Source organism: Stomoxys calcitrans, chromosome 3 (assembly GCF_963082655.1).
Source record: "Stomoxys calcitrans chromosome 3, idStoCalc2.1, whole genome shotgun sequence".
NCBI lineage: Eukaryota > Metazoa > Arthropoda > Insecta > Diptera > Muscidae > Stomoxys > Stomoxys calcitrans.
Genome location: NC_081554.1, coordinates 199,163,293 through 199,185,557, shown reverse-complemented (window position 1 = coordinate 199,185,557; position 22,265 = coordinate 199,163,293). Strand labels below are relative to the sequence as shown.

The 22,265-nt window shown below is 39.1% G+C and overlaps 2 protein-coding genes across 4 annotated transcripts in view; one reads left to right on the top strand and one right to left on the bottom strand.

Moving 5' to 3' along the window:
* Positions 1-8,053: 8,053 nt before the first annotated feature.
* LOC106082848 (protein gurken) lies at positions 8,054-14,638 on the bottom strand. The gene is made up of 3 exons (XM_013245581.2): positions 14,044-14,638; positions 9,039-9,614; positions 8,054-8,982 (listed from the first exon to the last, which is right to left on the bottom strand). The coding sequence occupies exons 1-3, from the start codon at positions 14,105-14,107 to the stop codon at positions 8,777-8,779; spliced, it is 846 nt and encodes a 281-aa protein (XP_013101035.1). The 5' UTR covers positions 14,108-14,638; the 3' UTR covers positions 8,054-8,776.
* Positions 14,639-21,482: 6,844 nt separating this feature from the next.
* LOC106082853 (uncharacterized) overlaps positions 21,483-22,265 on the top strand; it is a 501,629-nt gene continuing 500,846 nt past the window's right edge. For all 3 annotated transcript variants that reach the window (XM_013245584.2, XM_013245587.2, XM_013245586.2), the window contains exon 1: positions 21,483-21,972. The gene's annotated coding sequence lies outside the window, so the exon portion shown is untranslated. The remainder of the gene's footprint in view (positions 21,973-22,265) is intronic.

The window sequence follows — 22,265 nt, the reverse complement described above, 5'->3', positions numbered from 1 at the left end:
GATGGTGCATAATGATGATTGATATCCGAAAGGGGGCGGATCCTCCCTCCAAACCAAATTTTCAGAAACGCCCTATCTCGGAGATTGATAGTGCGATCTAAGCGAAATTTTGTGTGCTTTCTTATAGTAACCCAAAAACAAAATTTAGTATCCAAATTTCGGATGGGGTACCTAGGGGGGCCGCCCCACCCCCAAAACCTACTAAATATATATATATATATTGACAAATCACGACAATATGGGACTCAAATGAAAGGTATTTCAGATTAGAAAACCTTTCTGATATTCAATTGTCGGAGCAAGTGTTTGGGGGTCCACCCCAACCCCCAAAACACCCCTAAATCGGACATATTTACCGACCATGGCAATATGGGACTAAAATGAAAGGTACTTGCAAGTAGAATACGAATCTGATATCCAAATGTAGGACCAAGTTTCTGTGGGGCTTAAATAAAAGCTATTTCAGTGTAGAATACGAATCTTATATCCAAATGTGGGACCAAGTGTTTGGGGGTGACTTTTCATTTGCGTCCCATAGTGACATGAACTTCGAATATATCCAATATGTCCGTTTGGGGAAGTTTTGGGGTTGGGGCGGCCAGATGGCTACTTAGACTCAAATTTTAATACCGTATTCGTATTCTACTCTTTGATACCTATATTGTCGCGATCTGTTCACTTTTGATTTTGGGTTGTGTTTTTGACATGAGGGGGAGGGTCCGTCCCCCTTCCGATACCGAAAAATTATGTGACCACCTATACTTCGACATGAACTTGTATGACAGATTCGTAATCTACTTCCGCATAATTTTCGTTTGATACCCATATTGTCCTTATCTGTCCACTTTTGATTTTGGGTGGTGTTTTTGGGGTAACGGTGGAGGGTCTGCTCCCTTCCGTTATCAATAAATTATAAATATTCGTAATCTACTCCCGAATACCTTTCATTTGAGTCTTATATTGGTCATGATCGTCATATAAACCTCTTTTAAGGGGCTGGGGCGGTCCGCCAGGTACTTGGAACCAAATTTTATTATGAAATTCCTACTCTACTCTTGAATACCTTTCATTTGAATCCCATATTGTCTCGATCGGTCCACTTTTATTTTTGTGTAGTACTTTTGCGGGTAAAGGAGAGGTCCGCCCCCCTCCCGGTATCAAAAAATTATATAGCCTATGTTTCCTTTCAGACCAACCTACACAATCTATGAAAATTTCAAGGAATACCGAACAAACAAACAAACCTACAAACAAACACACACAAATTGAATTTTATACATAAGACAATGGTTCGTTTTTTCTTTTTGTTATTTTTTATTTGATTGCGAAAAATATATCAAACCATAAATAAAAATAAATGCTTACTGTCAAATTTCGCTCACGGAACAATTAAACATTTCAGCGACTATTCCGAAAGCAGAATAGAATACCAACCCTTAAGTAGTGTTTTTAGTCGTCAAAGCTAAGAACTGTTTGACTTTTGGGAGTTGATTTTTTGACATTTTTTGGCAGAATTGCATGTTTCAAGGCGACGCTCCTCAACCCTCATTCTATTTAGGTCTTTAAAGCCAAAACAGAAATCGGGCGTTGAGCGTTGCGTTGAAAAATGCAACTCTGCAGAGAAACCCCACAAAAGCAATGCGCAAAAGTTAAAGAACTTTCAACTTCTTTCCACCCTTTTTATACCCACCACCATAGGATGGGGGTATTCTAATCTAGTTATTTCAATTGCAACACCTCCAAATATTCGTCTAAGACCCTATAAATTATATATCCTTGGTCGTCTCGACGTTCTGAATCGATCTACCCATGTCCGTCCGTCCGTCCGTTTGTCGAAATCACAATAGCAGTCGAACGCGTAAAGCTAGCCGCTTGAAATTTTGCATAGATAGTTACTATTGATGAAGGTCGTTGGGGATTGCAAATGGGCCATATCGGTTCAGGTTTAGATATAGCTCCCATATAAACCGATCTCCCAATTTTATTTCTTGATTTTCATCCGATTTGGCTGAAATTTTGCACATTGTGTTCTGTTGTGACTACAAACAACTGTGCTAAGTACGGTCCAAATCGGTCGAGAACATGGTATAGCTCCCATGGAAACCGATCTGCCGATTTGCCTTCTTGAGCCCCTGGAAGCCGCAATCTTTGTCCGATTTGGCTGAAATTTTGCATGTAGTACTCTGGTGTGATGTCCAACAACTGTGGCCTGTACGGTCCAAATCGGTCTATAACCTGATATAGCTCCCACATAGACCGGTCTCTCGATCATCATTGTTCGGTTGCTAGAAGCTTTGATTTTTGTTGGTTTTACAGATGTTTGGTATGTAGAATAAAATTATGCCCTTCATCTAAATTTATTTTGCATATATTTTTAACAGAATCCATGGTGGTGGGTTCTCAAGATTCGGCCCGGCCGAACTTAGCACGCTTTTACCTGCTTAAGAACCCTACAGTTATCCTGGTTATTATTTAGGAAATTCAAAAAATTTCTTAAATACATACATCCAATATGTGCAAATACATTCCATACGCAACTGTCATGGACATTGGCGACTTCTCCGGGTTTCCGCATTATTATGCAGCCTCCTTCGCTTGTATCTTTACTTCTTAGTTCTCTTCATAAAAGTTAATGAAGTTTATAGGACATCTCGTGTCCAGGCTCATATAAACAATTATACGCTCGGGCTGGTTTAAGCTCAGCTGCCGCCAACCTGCAGGTTTGAAGATGTACAAAACGATGGAACGAACTTTCCTCTCGTTGGAGATGCCACATATATCACGTGCTAAACCAGTAGTTCGCTCACACCCCAGAGTTGGTTTAAGGGATTCCTGTTCCATTTTTCTCTGACTCTTACTCTCTCATCCTGCCTTGAGTGTGAAGAACCGACCACCCGTTTCCACCTACAACAAAAGCAGCACAGCACTTGATGGCCCTTGGTAACAACTTTCCATTGAAAGGTTTCTACCTTAATTCCATCATTATCACCATTCACAGCTACAATAACAATAAAGCCATCAACGCAATAATCACCCCAAAAAGCGTCATCATCATCATCACCTTTTCAGCTGTGCCCAATATAATCGTGGGCCAATAAGAGCCGGCAAACAACGTAGGCCAACTTCCAGTAATAAAAATACGAAAGCGAAATTAAACAGACAATCATTCTGCCATCTTCCAAAGGAACCCCAAAGAACTTTCCACCGACCCACACCCCCCCACTGGGCTGCAGAAAAAGTGTGAGAACGCTCTCGCCTCAAATAAATGTTTTAATCTCTTTTGAATCAAGTGTTCCATTGTCGTGCAGCCGTTACCGCCAATGCAGTCTGTACACTGCCCTAAACAAAATCGCCACACACCACCCACGCATGTCTAGGAGCTCCCATTGTCGCTCAAAGTCCCACATCAGCTGCTGGAGGTGCTTCGTAAAATGTTTGATTTCTTGTTTCTTTTCCCCCCTCCCCGTGAATTCACATTCACCACTCAGTTATTTTCTGTTTGGAATAACAGCATTTGGATTAAGAGGAGAATGTTTGGGAGTCCGGGTTTACGTTGTCATTCTGGTGTTTTCACGTCTCGCACGTGCTTTGCAGCCATGGAGTCTGCAAGACACAGAATCACATGGAAATATCCCAAAAGAGAAAAAAAGGCAAAATGTTGCAGTTGAAACACTGCTTTCGAATGTGGACAGTTTGTTGCGAACCACTCAGCTGTTTAGTACTGACAACACACTCCAACCACTCGCTAATTGTGAAAAATAAAAAAAAATAATAAATTTTTTCATCTTAAAGGGCGGAGCTGTGTTCGTTTATCCATGTTGAAAGCACAGGTTTTTCGCGAGTACTTTTTTGAAAACCTACACAAATCTCAATGATAACAACGATACTTTTATTATTGTAAATTTTTATACCCACCACCGAAGGATCGGGGTGTAGTCATTCCGTTTGCAACACATCGAAATATCCATTTCCGACCCTATATTGTATATTATTCTTGATCGTCGTAAAATCTAAGACGATCAAGCCATGTCCGCCCGTCCGTCTGTCTGTCGAAATCGCGCTACAATCTTTAAAAATTGAGCTGAAACTTTGATCTGTCCAGATTTGGATATAGCTGCCATACAGGCCGATCTCTCGATTTAAGTTTTGGGGCCCTTAAATGGCTCATTTATTTTCCGATTTCGCTGAAATTTGGGACAGTGAGTTGTGTTAGGCCCTTCAACATCCTTCTTCAATTTGGTCCAGATCGGTTCAGATTTGGACGTAGCTGCCATATAGACCGATCACTCGAATTAAGATTTTGGCCCATAAATGGCGCATCTATTGACCGATTTTGCTCAAATTTGGGACAGTGGGTTGTGTTAGGCCCTTCGATATCTTTCTTCATTTTGGCCCAGATCGGTTCGGATTTGGATATAGCTGCCATATGGACATATATATCGATTTAAGGTTTTGGGCCCATAAATGGCGCATCTTTTGTCCGATTTCGCTGAAATTTGGGACGGTGAGTTGTGTTAGGCCCTTCGATATATTTCATCAATTTGGCCCATATTGATTCTGATTTGGATATAACTGCCATATAGACCGATGACTCGATGTAAGGCTTTGGGCCCATAAATGGATATAGCAGCCACATAGACCTATCTCTCGATTTAAGGTTTTGGGCCCATAAATGGCGCATCTATTATCCGACTTCGCTGAAATTTGGGACAGTGAGTTGTGTTAGGCCCTTTGAATTATTTCTACAATTTTGCCCAGATCGGTTCAGATTTGGATACAGCTGCCTTATAGATCGATCCCAGGCGCATTTATTATACGATTTCGCTGAAATTTGACACAGTGACTTATGTTAGGCTTTTCGACATCCGTCTCCTATATGGTTCAGATCGGTCTATATTTGGATGTAGCTGCCAAAAAGACCAATATTTTGTTGTACGAAATTGATCACTGGCTTGTATTTATTACATCACTCAATGTCCGTGGTGAATTTGGTCCAAATCAAACCATATTTCGACTATGCTGCTATGGGTGCATTGATTATGAATTATGAATGTATGAATATAAACGAAGTGGTGGGTTTTCAGCCCGACCGAACTTAATGCCTTTTTACTTGTTTACAATTATGAGCGAATGTCCTGCTGAATGAAATCAAAACAATTTAGCACCGGATAACTCTGTACGCTACCGAACCTTGTTAGAGAGAACATTCTTCTTTTTGTTTCGGCTATAGTTTGTTTAATTAACGACACTCTGCGTATATCATCACGCCTTTTTTTTTAAAGAATTCTTAGCTGAGGCTTCTTCTTTTATTCTAAACCTTAAGGGTGGTATTATATTCACTTTTAGCGAACGTTTTTCATGATTAGTTGTTAGATGTTGTTGTTGTTGCCACATTTTCATGTGGAAGGGGCGATCTTTGTCAAGATCCTGTGTGAGCAAGATCCAAAGGACCGATCGCCGCGGGAACAAGGTGGTTGATTATTTAAAGGCGCCAGTAATTCGCCTCATCATATCAAGGATCGTAGACACTCAATATTTGTGCAAGAGCCGGTGCCGCCAAACCTCTCACTAAGACTCTCCGCTCGATACCGCTGATAATTCGCGACTGCCGTTGTAGCTACTCCAGCTAGAGCATTCCACTATTAGCAACCTGTGGACGCGACCGGTAGCTAGCATCTAAGCTTCTAGTGACAGCAATCAACACCACACCGACTGGACCTCAATGTTCCAGCCTGTGTAGTGTTCACAGCTATCCAGTGTCGTGGGAAAAAAAATTGCTGATTTCAATCAGAAAATAACATCTTTATCACCAATCTCGCTGTAACTCTTTCATCTCTCAAATTTGACTCCGCGTCTTTTATTTGGTTTCGCCGCTAGCGATTTGTTTCGACTCCGACACTGAACTCGTTGGTTAGGCTCAGACTCTAACTCACCTCAATTAACCACAAGAGTTTTGCTCTTCCCCTTCTGCGTTTACCGTGAGGTCTTTTTTTAAATGACTTCTTACCTGGGGACTTTGTCATTCATTCTGAATCTTAGCCAACGGTTAATAAATAATGAAAAAAAAAAATAGCACAACACTTCAACAACAATACCACTCTAATTATTAACTCTTCCTCTCTTTTTCTTCAATACTCAAGAGAGTGATATTAATATCACTTAGCGGTCGTGATTTTTATATCCGCCAAATATCCATTTCCGACCCTGTAAAGTATATATTCTTGATCAGCGTAAAAATCTAAGACGATCTAGACATGTCCGTCCGTCTGTCTGTTGAAATCACGCTACAGTCTTTAAAAATAGAGATATTGAGCTGAAACTTTGCACAGATTTTTTTTTATCCATAAGCGGGTTAATTTCGAAGATGGGTTATATCGGACTATATCTTGATATAGACCGATCGGCTGATTTAGGGTCTTTGGCCTATAAAAGCCACATTTATTATCCGATTTTGCTGAAATGTGGGACAGTGAGTTAAGTTAAGCCCCTCGACATACTTCTTTTTTCTTGTTATTTGTGAATCTTGCAACATTTTATGGCACAAAGCGAGAGAATAAAATGAGATTACAAGCTTTTTGAGAGAATAGTTTATAATTAACTAGTAGAATATGTATTTATATTTAGTGAAGTGAATTGATGTTGCTACGTTGTGTTATTAGAAAATTTGATTGATGTTTGGATACGAATGAGCAATTACCAAAGCGATATCGTTGTTGTTTTTGTAGACACATACTTGCATCTCGTGACAGCCAATCTTCGCACAGCTTCTTTGGGTTAGGTGGTTTGTTTTGGTGCATAGACCTGAGCTCTTTTTATATCCTACACCACCACTGTGGTACAGGGTATTATTTCATCCGAAATAGACTTTAGCCTGTAGAAACCACAATTTTCCTCCGATTTTGAATGAGACGTTTTATTTGACGTTCCAATACGTGCGCAAAAAGCCTTGCACAACCGAGCAGATAAAGAACATGGAGAAAGTTGGGAACCACAACTTTGAGATAGTCAGTAACTTTATCTACCTCGGCACCGCCGTAACCGAAACGAATGACACCAGTTTTGAGATAAAGCGAAGAATAATACTGGCAAACAGATGTTACTTTGGATTAAGTAAGCAGTTTAGAAACAAGGCCACCTCTCGGCCACCTACACTTTACAAGACACTGATACTACCCGTGCTGTTATATGGTTCTGAAGCATGGGTGCTTGTGAAAGCAGATGAGGCAGTGCTTGGAGTATTTGAGAGAAAGATTCTTCGTAAAATATATGGACAAGTTTGCGTTAACGGAGAATATAGGCGACGTATGAACCACGAGCTGTATGAGCTGTATGACGACGATAGCATAGTTACACGCATCAAAATACAACGGCTGCGTTGGCTAGATCATGTTGTCAGAATGGCAAAGAAGTCTTTTGAAGGCAAACACGGTGGTACACGCAAACCGGGAAGACCAAAAGCCCGATGGAAAGATCAAGTTGCGGGAGACACCTCGAAACTTGGTGTCAGAGATTTTAGAATGAGTGCAGAAGATCGAGACGCTTGGAACGCTATTCTACGTTCGGCTAGTGGAAGAAATATTCCGTCATAGCCAATTAAAGTAAAGTAAGTAATACGTGCGCAAAAAATCGGTCCTGATTTAAATATAGCTCCAATGTATATATTTTATCCGATATGGTCTTTTAAGTCAGTAAAAGCCACAATTTGGTCACATCTTTACAAATAGGACGTGAGATGTTCTATTTGACGTCCCAGTATGTGTCATCAAAATTGGCACCGGTTTCGATATAACTCCCATATAATCTTTTATGCGATATGGCCTTTTATGGATGGGGAATTCCAAATTTGTTGTCCTATCGTAGGAAAGTCTTACAAGTTCCTATTTGATATTTCAATGGTTAACCAAATTAAATTCTGACTAGATTTCGAGATAAGCTCTACATATAGAAAGTACTACATACACCAGGTGGTGTAGGGTTTTATATAGTCGGCTCCGCCCGACTTTTCCCTTTCCTTACTGGTTTATCTTCTCGGCTTAAATAAAGAACTACACTGTTGTCAAATAGTATACGTCATTTTATTAGTTGTATAAAATAAGCTTTATGTGAGTGTTTTCTTACAAGCGACAATTAACAAAATAAAGACATCTGAAAAAAGATGACGAGGGTAACTCGAAAGTTACAAAATCGGAGTGCACTACGGATAATAAAATACGATATAAATTTTGTTCTGAAAGTCTGAAAGCGCCTTCAGTACTACAGTTAGAATAATAGATGTAGAATTGTATAAATTTGTTGGCAAATGTACGCAGCCACGTATATAAATAAACATTAAGGTGGGGGAAAAAGCGCGCTTTTTCGGAGCAGGTCCCATGGGAAATGATCCTTCTTGTGCAAAGTGCAAAGAAAATAAATGATAAGAAAAAACAACTACGGCGAATCAAAATCTACTTAAGAAAAACTAGAAAGAAAAATAACGATTTTTTGAGAAAAAAAAATACTACATACTGCGCGCAGTCTCGCAAAAACTAGATGAAGGACTTAAGAATATCAAAAATTCGTTTTGAATTCAAAAAAAATCTAATCTACGAATAAGGTTAATTACTATTATATTATGTTAAGGTTAAATTTAGTTTAGGTGTTTAGGTTAACGAAACGTTCGAACCGGAACCGGCGTTGAGGAAAAGCTTTTCCTTGCAGCGGATATACGACGAGCGACGTGAGCGAGCCGTATTGAAGAAAGATTGCACTTATCTCGCGTTAATGGGAGATGACACGTTCACGAGAAGAGCAGACCGGCTGCTCGTGAAGTATGTGTCGGCGCATTTTTATGCCTAAAGGACGGTTGGCATTTGAAGACGATGGCCATGCCGAAGAAAAGATAGGTGACCGAAAGAAAAATCAGCATGGGAAACGAAAACACAACTCGGGCGGTTAGAATTTTTGGCGGCTTGGCATCCAACCCAGGCGTGGGTACAATAACTCCTGCAATGTAAATGCAAAATAATTAAAGGAAATAGAAATCTCCTGCTATTGCATACCATTAACACTCTTCGATTCGCAACGTTCACCCACATAGCCATCGGCACACTCACAGGAAAAGAAACTGTGATTTCCGACTGGATAACGAAAGCAGCGTCCTCCGTTCAAACAGAACTCCGTCAAAAATTGGCCGGTGCATGCGAAAGAGAGAACGTCTCTCATTATCGTGTAGTAGATATCGAATAGCTGGTAGCCCTTGTTATCGCCCAATTGCTCTCGCACGGCAGGATCCGCAATGAATTGTGATGGACTTTGTGGCTCTTCGAAGGGCATATCAGCGTAGCCATCACCTGCCGGAGGCGGCCTATCCAAGTGGGCCGAGTTTTCAGCTGTGCTTAAACCATCGGCGTTTGTCTGCTCATCGCCAGAGGGCGATTCGTCATCCACATTGACATTGGTGTGGTTTTTATTGAATATCTTATCCGACGATCCGGTGTTGCTGTTGTAAACATGTTGTTCAAATTTCTCATTCATCGGTTGATGTTGGTCATCACTTTGGTACTGTTGCATTTTGTGTTGTTGTATAACGTTAAAGGTCTGCTCCTTGAGGAATAAAATTCGGCTAGAACAACAATCTGCAAGTAGAGATTGAATTTTTAGAGTTTAGATTGCAATAAGGGAAGATAGAGAAATACGTTTTTCATTGTTCCCTCTCATAATGATACAAAACATTGACTCAAAAGACAACGTATTTCCGACCGACAACAGAGGAAATATAATCAATCTTGGGAATGTCTGTGGTCTGTAGCTGGAGTTTAGCTTATTTGAGTTTTGCAAAAAAAATGCAATTTTTTCCCACGATTTTCATTGAGTAGTATATTTCCCTCATATGGATGAGTGCTGTCCGATTCAAGTTATTGCGTAAATATAAGGGACCTCCTCTTTATAGCCGTTCGAACGGAGTGTCGTAGAGCGAAACCACAAGGCGAGTAGCTTTACATGGCTCATAATCTCATAAATATCGCTAACATTGATGGGGGATAACGACAGCTGCAATTTTTGCCAGTATTGGAAAGAAGGCGTTCAGCAGCGTAGGCGGACATGCTGACCTCTGCCCCAAGATGTCTTCGCCATCTCTAATAAAATTTACAACAGTTGAACCTCGATCTTATTAACCGGTTACATCTGTTAACTTTTAGACCTTTATTATCCCTGCTTCCATAATGATCCCTCTACTATACGTGCATCACACACATGATTGTTTGATTTAATCTTCAGGGATTCCCCTTTTTATGTTGAGCTGAAGTTGAGTATAGAATTGTTGAGTATCAAAACCATAGTAAAGAATAGAAGACTGATGGAAATTCCAAAGAATCAGATCCAGTGACCCCTACTTCAGCTCAAACAATAAAGGCATACAGTGTTCTATTGGAATATTACGAAAACAATAGTAGTTCATGGAGTCAATTAATTGATGCAAATTAAAAAAAATCTATAACCTTTTGAATTAGAGCGCACAACAAACCGATTACTGGCTTAGTTGTATGTCCACATTGGCATGGGACGGATTAATATCTGCACAGAAGGTTTTCCTGGCTAGATTGACTAAAAATGTCATGGCGATCGAGAATATAGTATAGTTAGTTAGTCATTGAGAACCCAGGGACTGAGATCTGTTTTAGACTGCCTGACCATAATACGGTCCTGCGGGCGGAGATCCGGGCGATCGCGGAATGCGTGAAGTGGTGTGGTGCTAACGCTAGGACGTCGAGTATGAACATCTTTACAGACAGTAAAATTGCAATAACAACCAGGACGGTAATGCCACGAACAGTCTTGCAGTGTAAGAAGGAGCCAGAGGACTGCCGTCAATAAACTTAGTTAACCCGAAGCCTTTCGGGTCGACGCAGTTCGAGTTAAGGGAGTGGGCGACGAATGCGCATGCAACATTGTGAAACAGCGAAATGGTCGGTAGGACGGCGTAAATCCTATGGGGGATCCAGATCGTGAGAAGATGAGGCTATTACTGAAAGGAAGCAAGAAGGAGGTCAGTATAGCTATTGATATCATAACAGGACACATAGGACTACGAGCTAACTAATGTAAAATCGGTGCGGCAAGTGATAGCATATGTAGAGCATGCGGGGAAGATGATGAGACGTTAGAGCATTTCCTTTGTCACTGCCTGGCTTTCGCGTCTAACAGATACCGGCACTTAGGTGGCGACACAATACCGGACATGAACCAACTTGGGGGAGTGGTATTGAAAACAATTAGGGTTTTTGTAAGTAGCACGAAATTCCTAACTTAAAATTTTCTTCTTAGAGGTACTTTGTAGTTTTTAGAGCGCACAACAAGCCGATTATTGGCTTAGGTATATGTCCATAGTGGCATGGGGCGGATTAATATCTGCACCATCTTTCAACCTAACCTAATTAGTTAGTATACCACCATCTTATGGAGGGTATAAAAACTTGGAGCATATATATCCCATTGCCTTATTGGTTCTCTATTGGATTAATACTTTTCAAAAATACAAAATGGGATATATGTGTACATACAGTGTAGTGCAAAATAAAAGCAACGATTTCTACATCTGAAATGAACTTATTATAGTTAAACGTGTACTGAACACAGATTAATGAATATTACTGGCTTTTCATTGGATATCTGCAGTCTGCACCTCCATAGAATTTTCGCAGGGAAAAAATCATAAGCCGCGATAAAACGTTTGAATTTCGTCAAATTTAACCCAATCTTTGAGACCAAAAATTTCTATTTGTATTCAAAATGGTATAATGTTCGTCAGTATCTTATTTTATTTTTAAGGCAAAAGTAAATCAAAAATAAAGCATATGCCCGTATTTTCAAGAAGAAGACACAGATGACATAACAATGTATCCGTTCACAAAATGTATTATTGCAATATAAAAACAAGTAAGAGCGTGCTAAGTTCGGCCGGGCCAAATCTTATATACCCACCACCATGGATCGCATTTGTCGAGTTCTTTTTGCGGTATCTCTTTTTAGGCAAACAAAGAATAATGAATAAGAACCCTTATGCTATTGGAGCTATATCATGTTATAGTCCCATTCGAACCATAAATGAATTAAATGCTGAACATTGTAGAAGTCGTTGTGTAATATTTCAGTTCAGTCCATTCGGATAAGAATTGCGCCTTGTAGGGGCTCAAAAAGCAAAATCGGGAGATCGGTTTATATGGGAGATGTATCAAGATTGAGAGATATATGATAGATTGATTCAGACCATATTAAACACGTATGTTGAAGCTCATGGGAGAAACCGTTGTACAAAATTTCTGCCAAATCGGAGTCAAGAAGTCAAGATCCCAGATCGGTTTATATGGCAACTATATCAGGTTATGTACCGATTTGTACCATACTTAGCACAGTTGTTGGAAGTCATAACAAATAACTTCAGCCAAATCGGATAAGAATAACGCCCTCCAGCAGCTCAAGAAATCAAGATCCAAGATCGGTTTATATGGCAGCTTTACCAGGTTTTGAATCGGCACAGTTGTTGGCAGTGTTACAAAAACACCAGGTGCAAAATTACAGCCAAATCGGATAAGAATTGCGCTCTCTAAAAGCTGAAGAAGTCAAGACCCAAGATAGTTTTATATGGCAGCTATACCAAGTTATGAACCGATTTGAACCATAATTAGCACAGTTGTTGGAAGTGATACCAAAACGTGCAAAATTTCATTTAAATCGGACGAGAATTGTGCCCTCTACAGGCTCAAGAAGTCAAGATCCAAATCGCAAAATCCGATAAGAATTGCGCCCTCTAGAAAATCAAGAAGTCTAATCGGGCGATTGGTTTATATGGCGGCTATATCAGGTTATAGACAGATTTAAACCATACTTGGCACAGTTGTTGGAAGTCATACCAAAACGACATATGCAAAATTTCAAGAAGTCAAATCCGGAGGTCGGTTTATATGGCAGTTATACCAGGATATGGACTAATTTAGACCATTTTTAACACAGCTGTTGAATGTCATAGCAAAACAATATGTGCCAAATTTTAGCCAAATCGAATAAGAATTGCGCCCTCCAGAAGCTCATGAAGTCTAATAGGAAGATTGGTTTATATGGCAGCTATATCACGTTATGATACTAAGCACAGTTGTAAGAAGTCATAACAAAACACGTCACGCAAAATTTCAGCCAAATCGAATAACAATAGAGCTCTCTAGAAGCTCAAGAAGTCTAATAGGGAGATCGGTTTAGCGGTGGCGGATATATTAGGTTAAAGAAAAATTTAAACCATACTTAGCACAAATGGGCCAAATCGGTCCATGTTTTGATATAGCTGCCAAATAAACCGATCTTGGGTCTTGACTTCTTGAGCCCCTAGAGGGCGCAATTCTCGTCCGATTTGACTGCACATAGTGTTTGTGTATCACTTCCAACAACTGTGCTAAGTATGGTTCAAATCGGTACATAACCTGAACCATACAAAGGCTCCTCCCATGGCCTTCAACATACGTGTGCAATATGGTCAGAAACGATCTATAGCTTGATACAGCTCCCATATAAACCGATCTCCCGATTTTGCTTCTTGAGCCCCGAATCGGACTATAATTGATATAGCTCCTCCTCCGTCCTTATTTATTATTCTTGGTTTGCCTTAAAACAGATACTGCGCAAAGAACTCGACAGATGCGACCATGGTGGAGGGTATATAAGATTCGGCCCCGCCGAACTTAGCACGCTCTTACTTGTTTATCATTAATTATCAAATCTGTTTCTTGTGGCACATACTAATATATCCAAAAATTGTAGTAAGGATGATTTTAAGTTCAGTGTATTTATTAGTTTTGAGGTATTGATACCTTTTTCAATTTTTTAACTAATTTAATTTTCGATCCACCCTAGTGCAAATGGTCACATCGATAAAAATTAACATGATTTTCGATTAATACAAGCCTCCCCCTTCTTAACAAACCTACTTCACACACACACGCGACCCTACTCTCGCCCCCACCACCTTCATCGATTACCCATTCAGTTGTAGTGACATTTCTGCCTTTCATTCACCTGTGACTGCGACAATTGTTGACAGCATGAAAATTACTCGCAGCAAATTTTTCGGAATTTGCATTTTCTCTAAATTCTGATGGAGGCAATAGCTCGCCACTAGCAGCGTTCCGACGCCGTAGCGGTGGTATTGCGATGGGGGCACCTAGGATGAAACGTCCGAGACACGTGTGTTGACAACACCAACGAAATTCATTGGACAATCGAGTGTGAGTAAGTGAATCACTGCAATAAAGGAATGGCTATGGGCGCGAAGGATGAGGAGAATAGGGGAGTTCTTTTTCATTTAGTTGCAACAGTTCATTAATGGGTTTGGATAATGCCGCACATCTTTGTCAAGTACTTTTGGCCCGTTCTTTGTCGCTTTTTTCGCTTTCTCGGGATCACTTGTATTGAACGTATTGTTGTTCCTAACAACACATTTTCATTTTCCGATATATAGATTTGGCGGACAGACGACTAGAACAACACACGACAGACGGCGGAGATTTGTTTCTGTAATGCCTTCAAAAATAGACAGCGCGTAACGTGTTCGCCCGATTCTGCTTTGAGAACTTTATCAATGATCGTACGATGTGAGACTGGGAGATTGGGGACATGTACAATTTGTCAGTTGCCAAAATTAGGCGTCGGCGGCGATGGTGCAGCCAAAGAAAATCAGCCAGAGAGAAAAAGAGAGATGCAGAGAGGGTGACGCCATTCCAAGCCCCAAGGCAGCAGAGGGGGGAGAAAAGCACAAAGATTTCTTTATGATGTAAAGAGGCCGCTAATAATGTAACATTGTACATTGTCTCATCATCCATTTCATTGGAGAGCCGGTGAGCCGGTTTCGCTAGTATCTCTCCATCTTTTCGCTCTGAAGCTAACGCCAAATGTGGGAGAACAAAAATTATCATCGGCAGCTGCAGAATGTCAATATTTTAATGACACGTCCTTACTCTTCATTCATTGTATTGCAATATAACAGCCAACAACCGCACAGCTTAAGTGTATTTATTAGACTGGCCCCTTCTGTACATTATTGTCACATATCTGATATAGGCACAGAAGCTATAACAACGAAAACTTAAGTGGGAAAAAAAGAAAATCTATATGCATATATAAATGTCTTTCTATAAAAACTTCTTTAAACTTAGAGATTTGTTAAAATCTTCTATGTGCACCATGTATTACCTGAGAAAAGAAAAAAAATTTGGTAGATATATGGATTGAGAATAGATTTGAAATTTAAAATCTATCGAATTTTAGGGATTTTTATTCCCACCACCGAAGGATGGGTGTAGCACATCGAAGCATTGATTTCCGACGCCATTAATATCCTTGATCTTCGTAAAATTCTTAGACAATTTAGGCATTGTCTGTCTGATGACATCACGCTACAGTCTTTAAAAATGAAGATATTGAGCTGAAACTTAGCAAAGAAGTTTTTTTACAAAAGGCACGTTACATCGGGATATAGGCTATATCGGGCTTTAACTTGATATAGCTCCCAAAAAGACTGACCTTTTCTTTTTATTAATACTTTCAAAAATCAATTACATTTTCTTAAAACTCAAAATTCCAATGTTTTTCTCCGAAAACAAAATTTAACTGAAATTTTCCTTAAACATTAAATTTAACAGAAATCTCAAAAAAATTATAAAAACTCTAAAAATTAAATTTTATCGAAATTTCGAATTTTTCACAAAACTTATTCCAACAATACACATAGTACTGCCAAAAAGAACAATTAATAATAAAAAATCTCAAAAAGAACCGCCATATTTTGGCCCAAAAACCAAGATAGTAAAAACCCAATTGTACTACCATATTGTGCTGTGTTGCCATATCGGATAAGTAGTAAAATCGGGAGATCAATTTCCACATGAACCGAAATCAGTTTTTAAACCAATTCGAACCATACTTGTCACGTGTGTAAGCAATCATAGAAAAAGTCACAGCGCAATTTCAGCCAAATCGGATTAGAATTACGCATTCTAGAGGCTCACGAAGTAAAATCGGGAGTTTGGTTAATATGGGAGCTACATATATAAGGTTTTGTACCGATTCGGACCATACTAGGCACGTATGTTAGAGGCCAAAGAAACAGTCACAGTGCAACATTATAACAAAACAGATAAGAATTGCGCACTTTAGAGGCTCAAGCAGTATAATCGGGAGATCGGTTTATATGGGAGCTATAACAAATAATGGACTGATTCAGACCACATTGGCACATATGTTGAAGGTCACAGGAGACGTGGTCTTGCAAAATTTCAACTAAATTGGATAATAATTGCTCTCTCTTGAGGCTCAAGAAATCAAAATCCTAGATCGGTTTATATGGGGGCTATATCTAAATATGGACCGATGTGGCCCATTTAGATATTAACTTGCAAAAAGGAAGAATGTCAAAGCGATCAAATATATATTTGCTTTATGGGATCTTAGACCAATATTTCGATGTGTCACAAACGGAATGACGAAGTTAGTATAACCCCATACTATGGGTGGAGGGTAAAAAAATACCAAAATTGACCGTTTAGATATTCAAAGACTATCTAGACATGTCCGTCTGTCTGCCTATTGAAGTCTCGATAAAGCCTTTAAAATTGATAGGCATAGTTCAAATATGGCTCCCATATGTACCGATCTCTCGATTAGTATTTTTGAGCACATAAAAGTTGTATATTTGCCAGATTTCGCTGAAAAACGTGACGATTTTAGATAAACAATCTCTCGATTTAAGGTCTAGAGCCCATAATTGCTATTACTATCCGCTTTTGCCCTAACTGTGAGTTGCATTGGATCGCTCTACATCTGAATATATTTGTATGTGGATGCCATATAGCACGATCTCCCGATTTAAGGCATTGAACGCTCATTTCTTCACCAGAGTTTATGACATTTCGATCGGATCCCTTGACGCTAATACCGGTATAAAAACCTATGGATTTTTCGCTGAAATTTGGAACAGTGGAACCTCTTGTATATGTTTTAGACCCCTCCACGTCCTTGCCGAAATCCCTTGAATCAGATCGAAAGATATTTGAATTTAGCTGTTATATAGACTCATCAACTGCCGTTTATGGGGCGCATATCTACTCTATTGTTTCCTTGAGCACCGTCAGAATGTGGGCAGCGCAAATGCAAAATCAGTCAATTCCGCCAACTCGAATAAGAATTGCGCCCTCTAGAGGCTGGAGAAGTCAATATCCGTTATCGGTTTTTATGGCAGCTATACCAAAACATTTACCGATTTGGCCCATCACAATCCAAACCGACCTGCAATAATAAGTATTTATGGAACACTTCAGGCGCCTAGCTTTACTCTTTTGAAAGTTAGCGTGCTTTCGACGGACAGACAGATCAAGACTATATATAATTTTTTTGGTTCTCAGATCAATATTTCGATGTTTTACAAACGGAAGGATGTTTACTTAGGTATCAAAATAGTTAAGGTAAAATACAAAATTTTAACAGAAAATTCTTCCCCAAAAAATCGCCAATTGGTGCTCCGAATCACCATCAAGTCCAAGTCCAAAATATACTCCCCATTTTCGAAAGTAAATTTTTGCCAATTTTTGGTAACACTGTGTATCATTGCCCTTTTCACCTCTTATGCTCGATAGACCCTCTCACACGTTTTGTAAAAGCCGGTTTGATGGTTAAGTGTGACCATGTGTGCGAATGTTTGTGGATGCCTTCTTTTTTTGGTTTATGTGCGCTGCAATTCGTCAAACATTTTGCTGTTGTCGTATCTCTCTTTTCATCCACTCAAACCATCAGACATGAAAGCAACATCTAACAAAAGAGTGTTAAGAAAGAGAAGAGTTGGCCTTAGCACGATTTGCGGGATCATAAATGACGAAAGTTAAAGACACAACATGTTAGAATTGCTTACGATATTTCGTTTTTTCTTTTATTCCAACTTCGGTCGCAAGTAATCAATGGAAAATATGAAAAATGTTCGAACAAATGCCCGAAACAAAACAAAACGGCTTTAGACCATTGTTTAATGTTTTCTATTCAATTTGAAATTGCTATTAGCATCGTTGAATAAAAGAAGTAAGATTTGATGTGTTTTCTATTGCGCTTATGAATCAAGTCGTCTTTAAGAGCCCTGTGCTTTGCAACCTACTCTAGTTGGGATGGTTGTAAAACACAATGATCCATTTGACATTCCTGCTGATGATTTTTCTTGGTCGAAAATGAAATTGCGATACGGGAAACCAGTCAAATACTTCTAGCAACAACTCACTTTTGCTGACTCTTAAATGTTTCTTTGCTATACTATTCTTTGAATAGAAAGCATTAAACAATGGTCTAAATTTTTTTGAATATTTTACTAACTTTTTCAACACAAAGAGGTATTGGTTAAAATGCTGCATTCGACATGCCAACTTACATGTATCTAATCTGTGACACTTTTACAATATTAGAGAGACCAAGCAGACCGTATGTCTTGGTCGTATACGGTCTTTGAACGCAAGCAAGCATTATTTGACAGCAGTTTCACACATGTTGGTACTTAAATTGTGGGGTTTATTAGAAAAGAAGACAAAGCACTGCACAATCCTAAAATCTTTCACCACAAGCATAAAACAGCGGTTTCACACACGTTTGACCTTATCTAACCCAAAGAGCGTAAGAAAGATAAGAGCTGACGTTAGAGGGCAATACGTGATGACGAGTGACAAAATTTAAAGACACAACATATTTGAATTGCTTACGATATTTCGTTTTTCCTTTATTGCAACTTTCGGTTGCAAAGAAACAAAGCAAAATTCGAAAAAATGCTCGAACGAATGCTCGAATCAAAACAGAATCAAAGAGGGTGAGAAAGAAAAAGAGTTGTCATTAGCAAAGAGGGTGAGAAATAGAAGAGAGGGTTTCTGCTTAGTCTTCCCAATACCGAAAAAAAATCGCGTTAAAGACACAACCTGTTCGATGGTTTTCAATTGGATTCACATTGAGGTTTGCAACATTTTCGGGATTTTCTGATTTGATTCGAGCATTTGTTCGAACATTTCTTCGTTATTTGCTTTGATTCTTTGCAACCGAAAGTTGGAGTAAAAGGAAAAACGAAATATCGTAAGCAACTCAATCACGTTGTGTCTTTAACTTTTGTCACTGGCCATGCCGTATTTCGCTCTAATGCCCAACGAGGGTGAGAAAGAAAAAGAGTTGGCATTAGAGCGAAATACGGCATGGCCAGTGGCAAAAGTTAAAGACACAACGTGATTGAGTTGCTTACGATGTTTCCTTTTTCCTTTTACTCCAACTTTCGGTTTCAAAGAATCAAAGCAAATAACGAAGAAATGTTCGAACAAATGCCCGAATCAAATCAGAAAATCCCGAAAATGTTGCAAACCTCAATGTGAATCCAATTGGAAACCATCGAACAGGTTGTGTCTTTAACGCGATTTTTTTTTCGGTATTGGGAAGACTAAGCAGAAACCCTCTCTTCTATTTCTAACCCTCTTTGAACAGAATAACCCGAAAATGTTGCAGCCCTCAATGTGAATCCAATAGGAATACAATCTCTAACGCAAGTTATTTTATGGTACGGGGAAGACAAAGCAGAAACCCTCTCTTGTATTATCTTACGCTCTTTGATCTAACCGACTTACTAAAAGAGAAGACCAATCAGTTTGACCCAAAGAGAAAACTGGGCTTTAGCGCGATTTACGGGATCATAAATGACAAAAGTTAGAGACACAACAAATTTGAATTGCTTACGATATTTCGTTTTTCTTTTATTCCAATTTGCGGTTGCTAAGAATCAAAGCAAAAAACTAAAAAAAATTTCGAACAAATGCCCGAATCAAAACAGAGAAACCCGAGAATTTTGCAACCCTCAATGTGAATCCAATTGGAATACTTGCAACATGTTGAGACTTTAAAGCTTGGTTTTTTGCGGTATTGGCAAGACTGAACAGAAATCCTCTCTTCTTTTTCTCACCCTCTTTGTTTGACCATCTTTGACCAAACAGTTTGACCATCTTGTACAATTTCTAAAATTATTGGGAGGAATAAAAAGCAACATGTTACTTGAATCCGCACAAATTGGAAAATGTAGTGCAATCCAACCGCAACACGCAACCTCTTTCGCACTCTCATTCTCTGTTCCGCCAAGCCACTTTCGTAGCGGACGGTCATTCCTCCATTCCATCCAAATTCCTTGTGCCAAATCAGTGATGCCAAACAGTCAAAAAAACACTTAAATGCTGCTTTTGCATTTGTTGCATCGTGGTTTACTGGCATTCATTGATTGGAAACGAGACTAAGCGGTCGGTTTAACGGCAAAAATTAAAAAAAAGATATTAAAAAAATAAAAAAAGAATAATAAACAAATAAAAAACAAACAACTATTATTAAGAAGAAAACACTAAATGTTGAGGGAGTTAGTGGGTGTGTTCATACCCAACTTCAGACAAACTAAACAACTTAAAGCACGGAATAGCCAACAAAGTACACGTCTCAAGAGATGCCAATTTAGTGTTTTTCGCACTACATAGAAGCAGGGAATTAGGCAATCCCATGGCAGCCGGTTAAACGTACCGGATGGACCCGATGGAGTTCTTCATCGGCAAGGGCTGCCGCCTCAGTGTATAACACACTGCTACAACAACAACAATAGGGAATTAAGCACTTAGTGGATTATTTTTGTTTTTTTTTTGATTTTGTGCATTTTAACCTTTTTGTAAATTTGAGTGGAACCATTTAAGTTACATAAGAGATAAATTTGCGTTTTGTTTATGCTGGTAAATTGTTGGCATCACTGCTCGTGTGCAGAATACAGATAAATTATGTGGATTAATAATTTGAAGTTCGCACCTAGACTGATTGGTGGCACTTGTGAACATAGATAGGAATTATCTAAGAACATTCTGTAAGCAAAATTCTACTTTTAAAGTCATGCGGTTTGGGTTGTTTGGACTTTCTTAATATGCATTATTTCCTTTCCCGTGAAGGAAACTATGACGTAGTGCACTTATATAGGATTTCGGCAGTCTTAGCTTCCAATACGTGTATATTTCTGTCTTTTCTTTTTCTGTGAATTTAATTTATTCGGCAGAGCTGCTTGCTTTGAAGCCAAATAAAATAATTACCCATATACACGCTTGACATATAAGATTTAAGCTACAAGCTTGATATTTGCCGTTAAATTTTAAAAACACAAAAATTTCTCTGTTATTTCAATCCTCTTTGCGCAGAAAATTGAAATCCATTGAAATCCTGACTGCCCGTCGTAAGTTCGCCCAAAAAGAAGACAAAAATACGGAATTGCCAACAAAGTACTCGTCTGCAGAGATGCCAATTTAGTGTTTTTGGCAATACACAAAAACAGGAACTAAGTGGACTCTTTTTGTGTTTTTTCTTCTCGATTTAGTGCTTTTTCACTTTTTTGTAAATTTGAGTGGAACCATTTAAGCCACAGAAGAGATAAATTTGTGTTTTGTTTTTGCGGGTACATTGTTGGCATCATTGCTCGTGTGCAGAAAACATTAAAATTCTGTCTGCCCCTCGTAAGTTTGCCAAAAGAAGTAACGCACGCCAACAGGGGGAATAGCAAAGAATTCAAACGAAATGAAAATGGAATGAATGTGAGTGGATTCCCCAATAAATGGGTGAATGTGAAAAAGTATTAATAATAAAAATGAACGCATATTAGTCGGTAATTCGCGTGGTCGCGTAGTGTTGATAAGTTGTCGAACGTAAAATTCCTGCTAAAATTATTGTTATTTATCCTCTGATCCTCCGATGGACAGCTGGACAGCTGAAGTTTTGTGGAATGGTGTGAAGTGCAAAATCGGTGCGGAAGTGTTTGTGCTACGAAATTAAATTGGCAGATAAATGCCCACCAGCTACAATTGAATTCTTTTGATACAAAAACAACAACAACATCAGCATCAGCAGCAGCAACTTTAACTAAGGACAAGAAATGTAAGTGCATTCGAATTATGACAAAATTAAGAAAGGCAACTTCAGGATAAATTAAAAAAAAAATAGCTAGGCACTTCTCCATTTATTGCTTGGTTTTCTTCGTCAACTTCTCATATGCTTCTTCTTGCCACACATATGTGACTTGTCACCCTCGCCGTTGGTGGGGGGTGTCTGGGCCAAAGGGGGATGGATTTTTGTTGGTGTATAACTGCAAATAGCGGCATGCTATGGGTTCTCAGAAGCAGCAACATTGGTTTTCACGCATTACCTCTTTCCCGCTCTCTTTGCTTTTG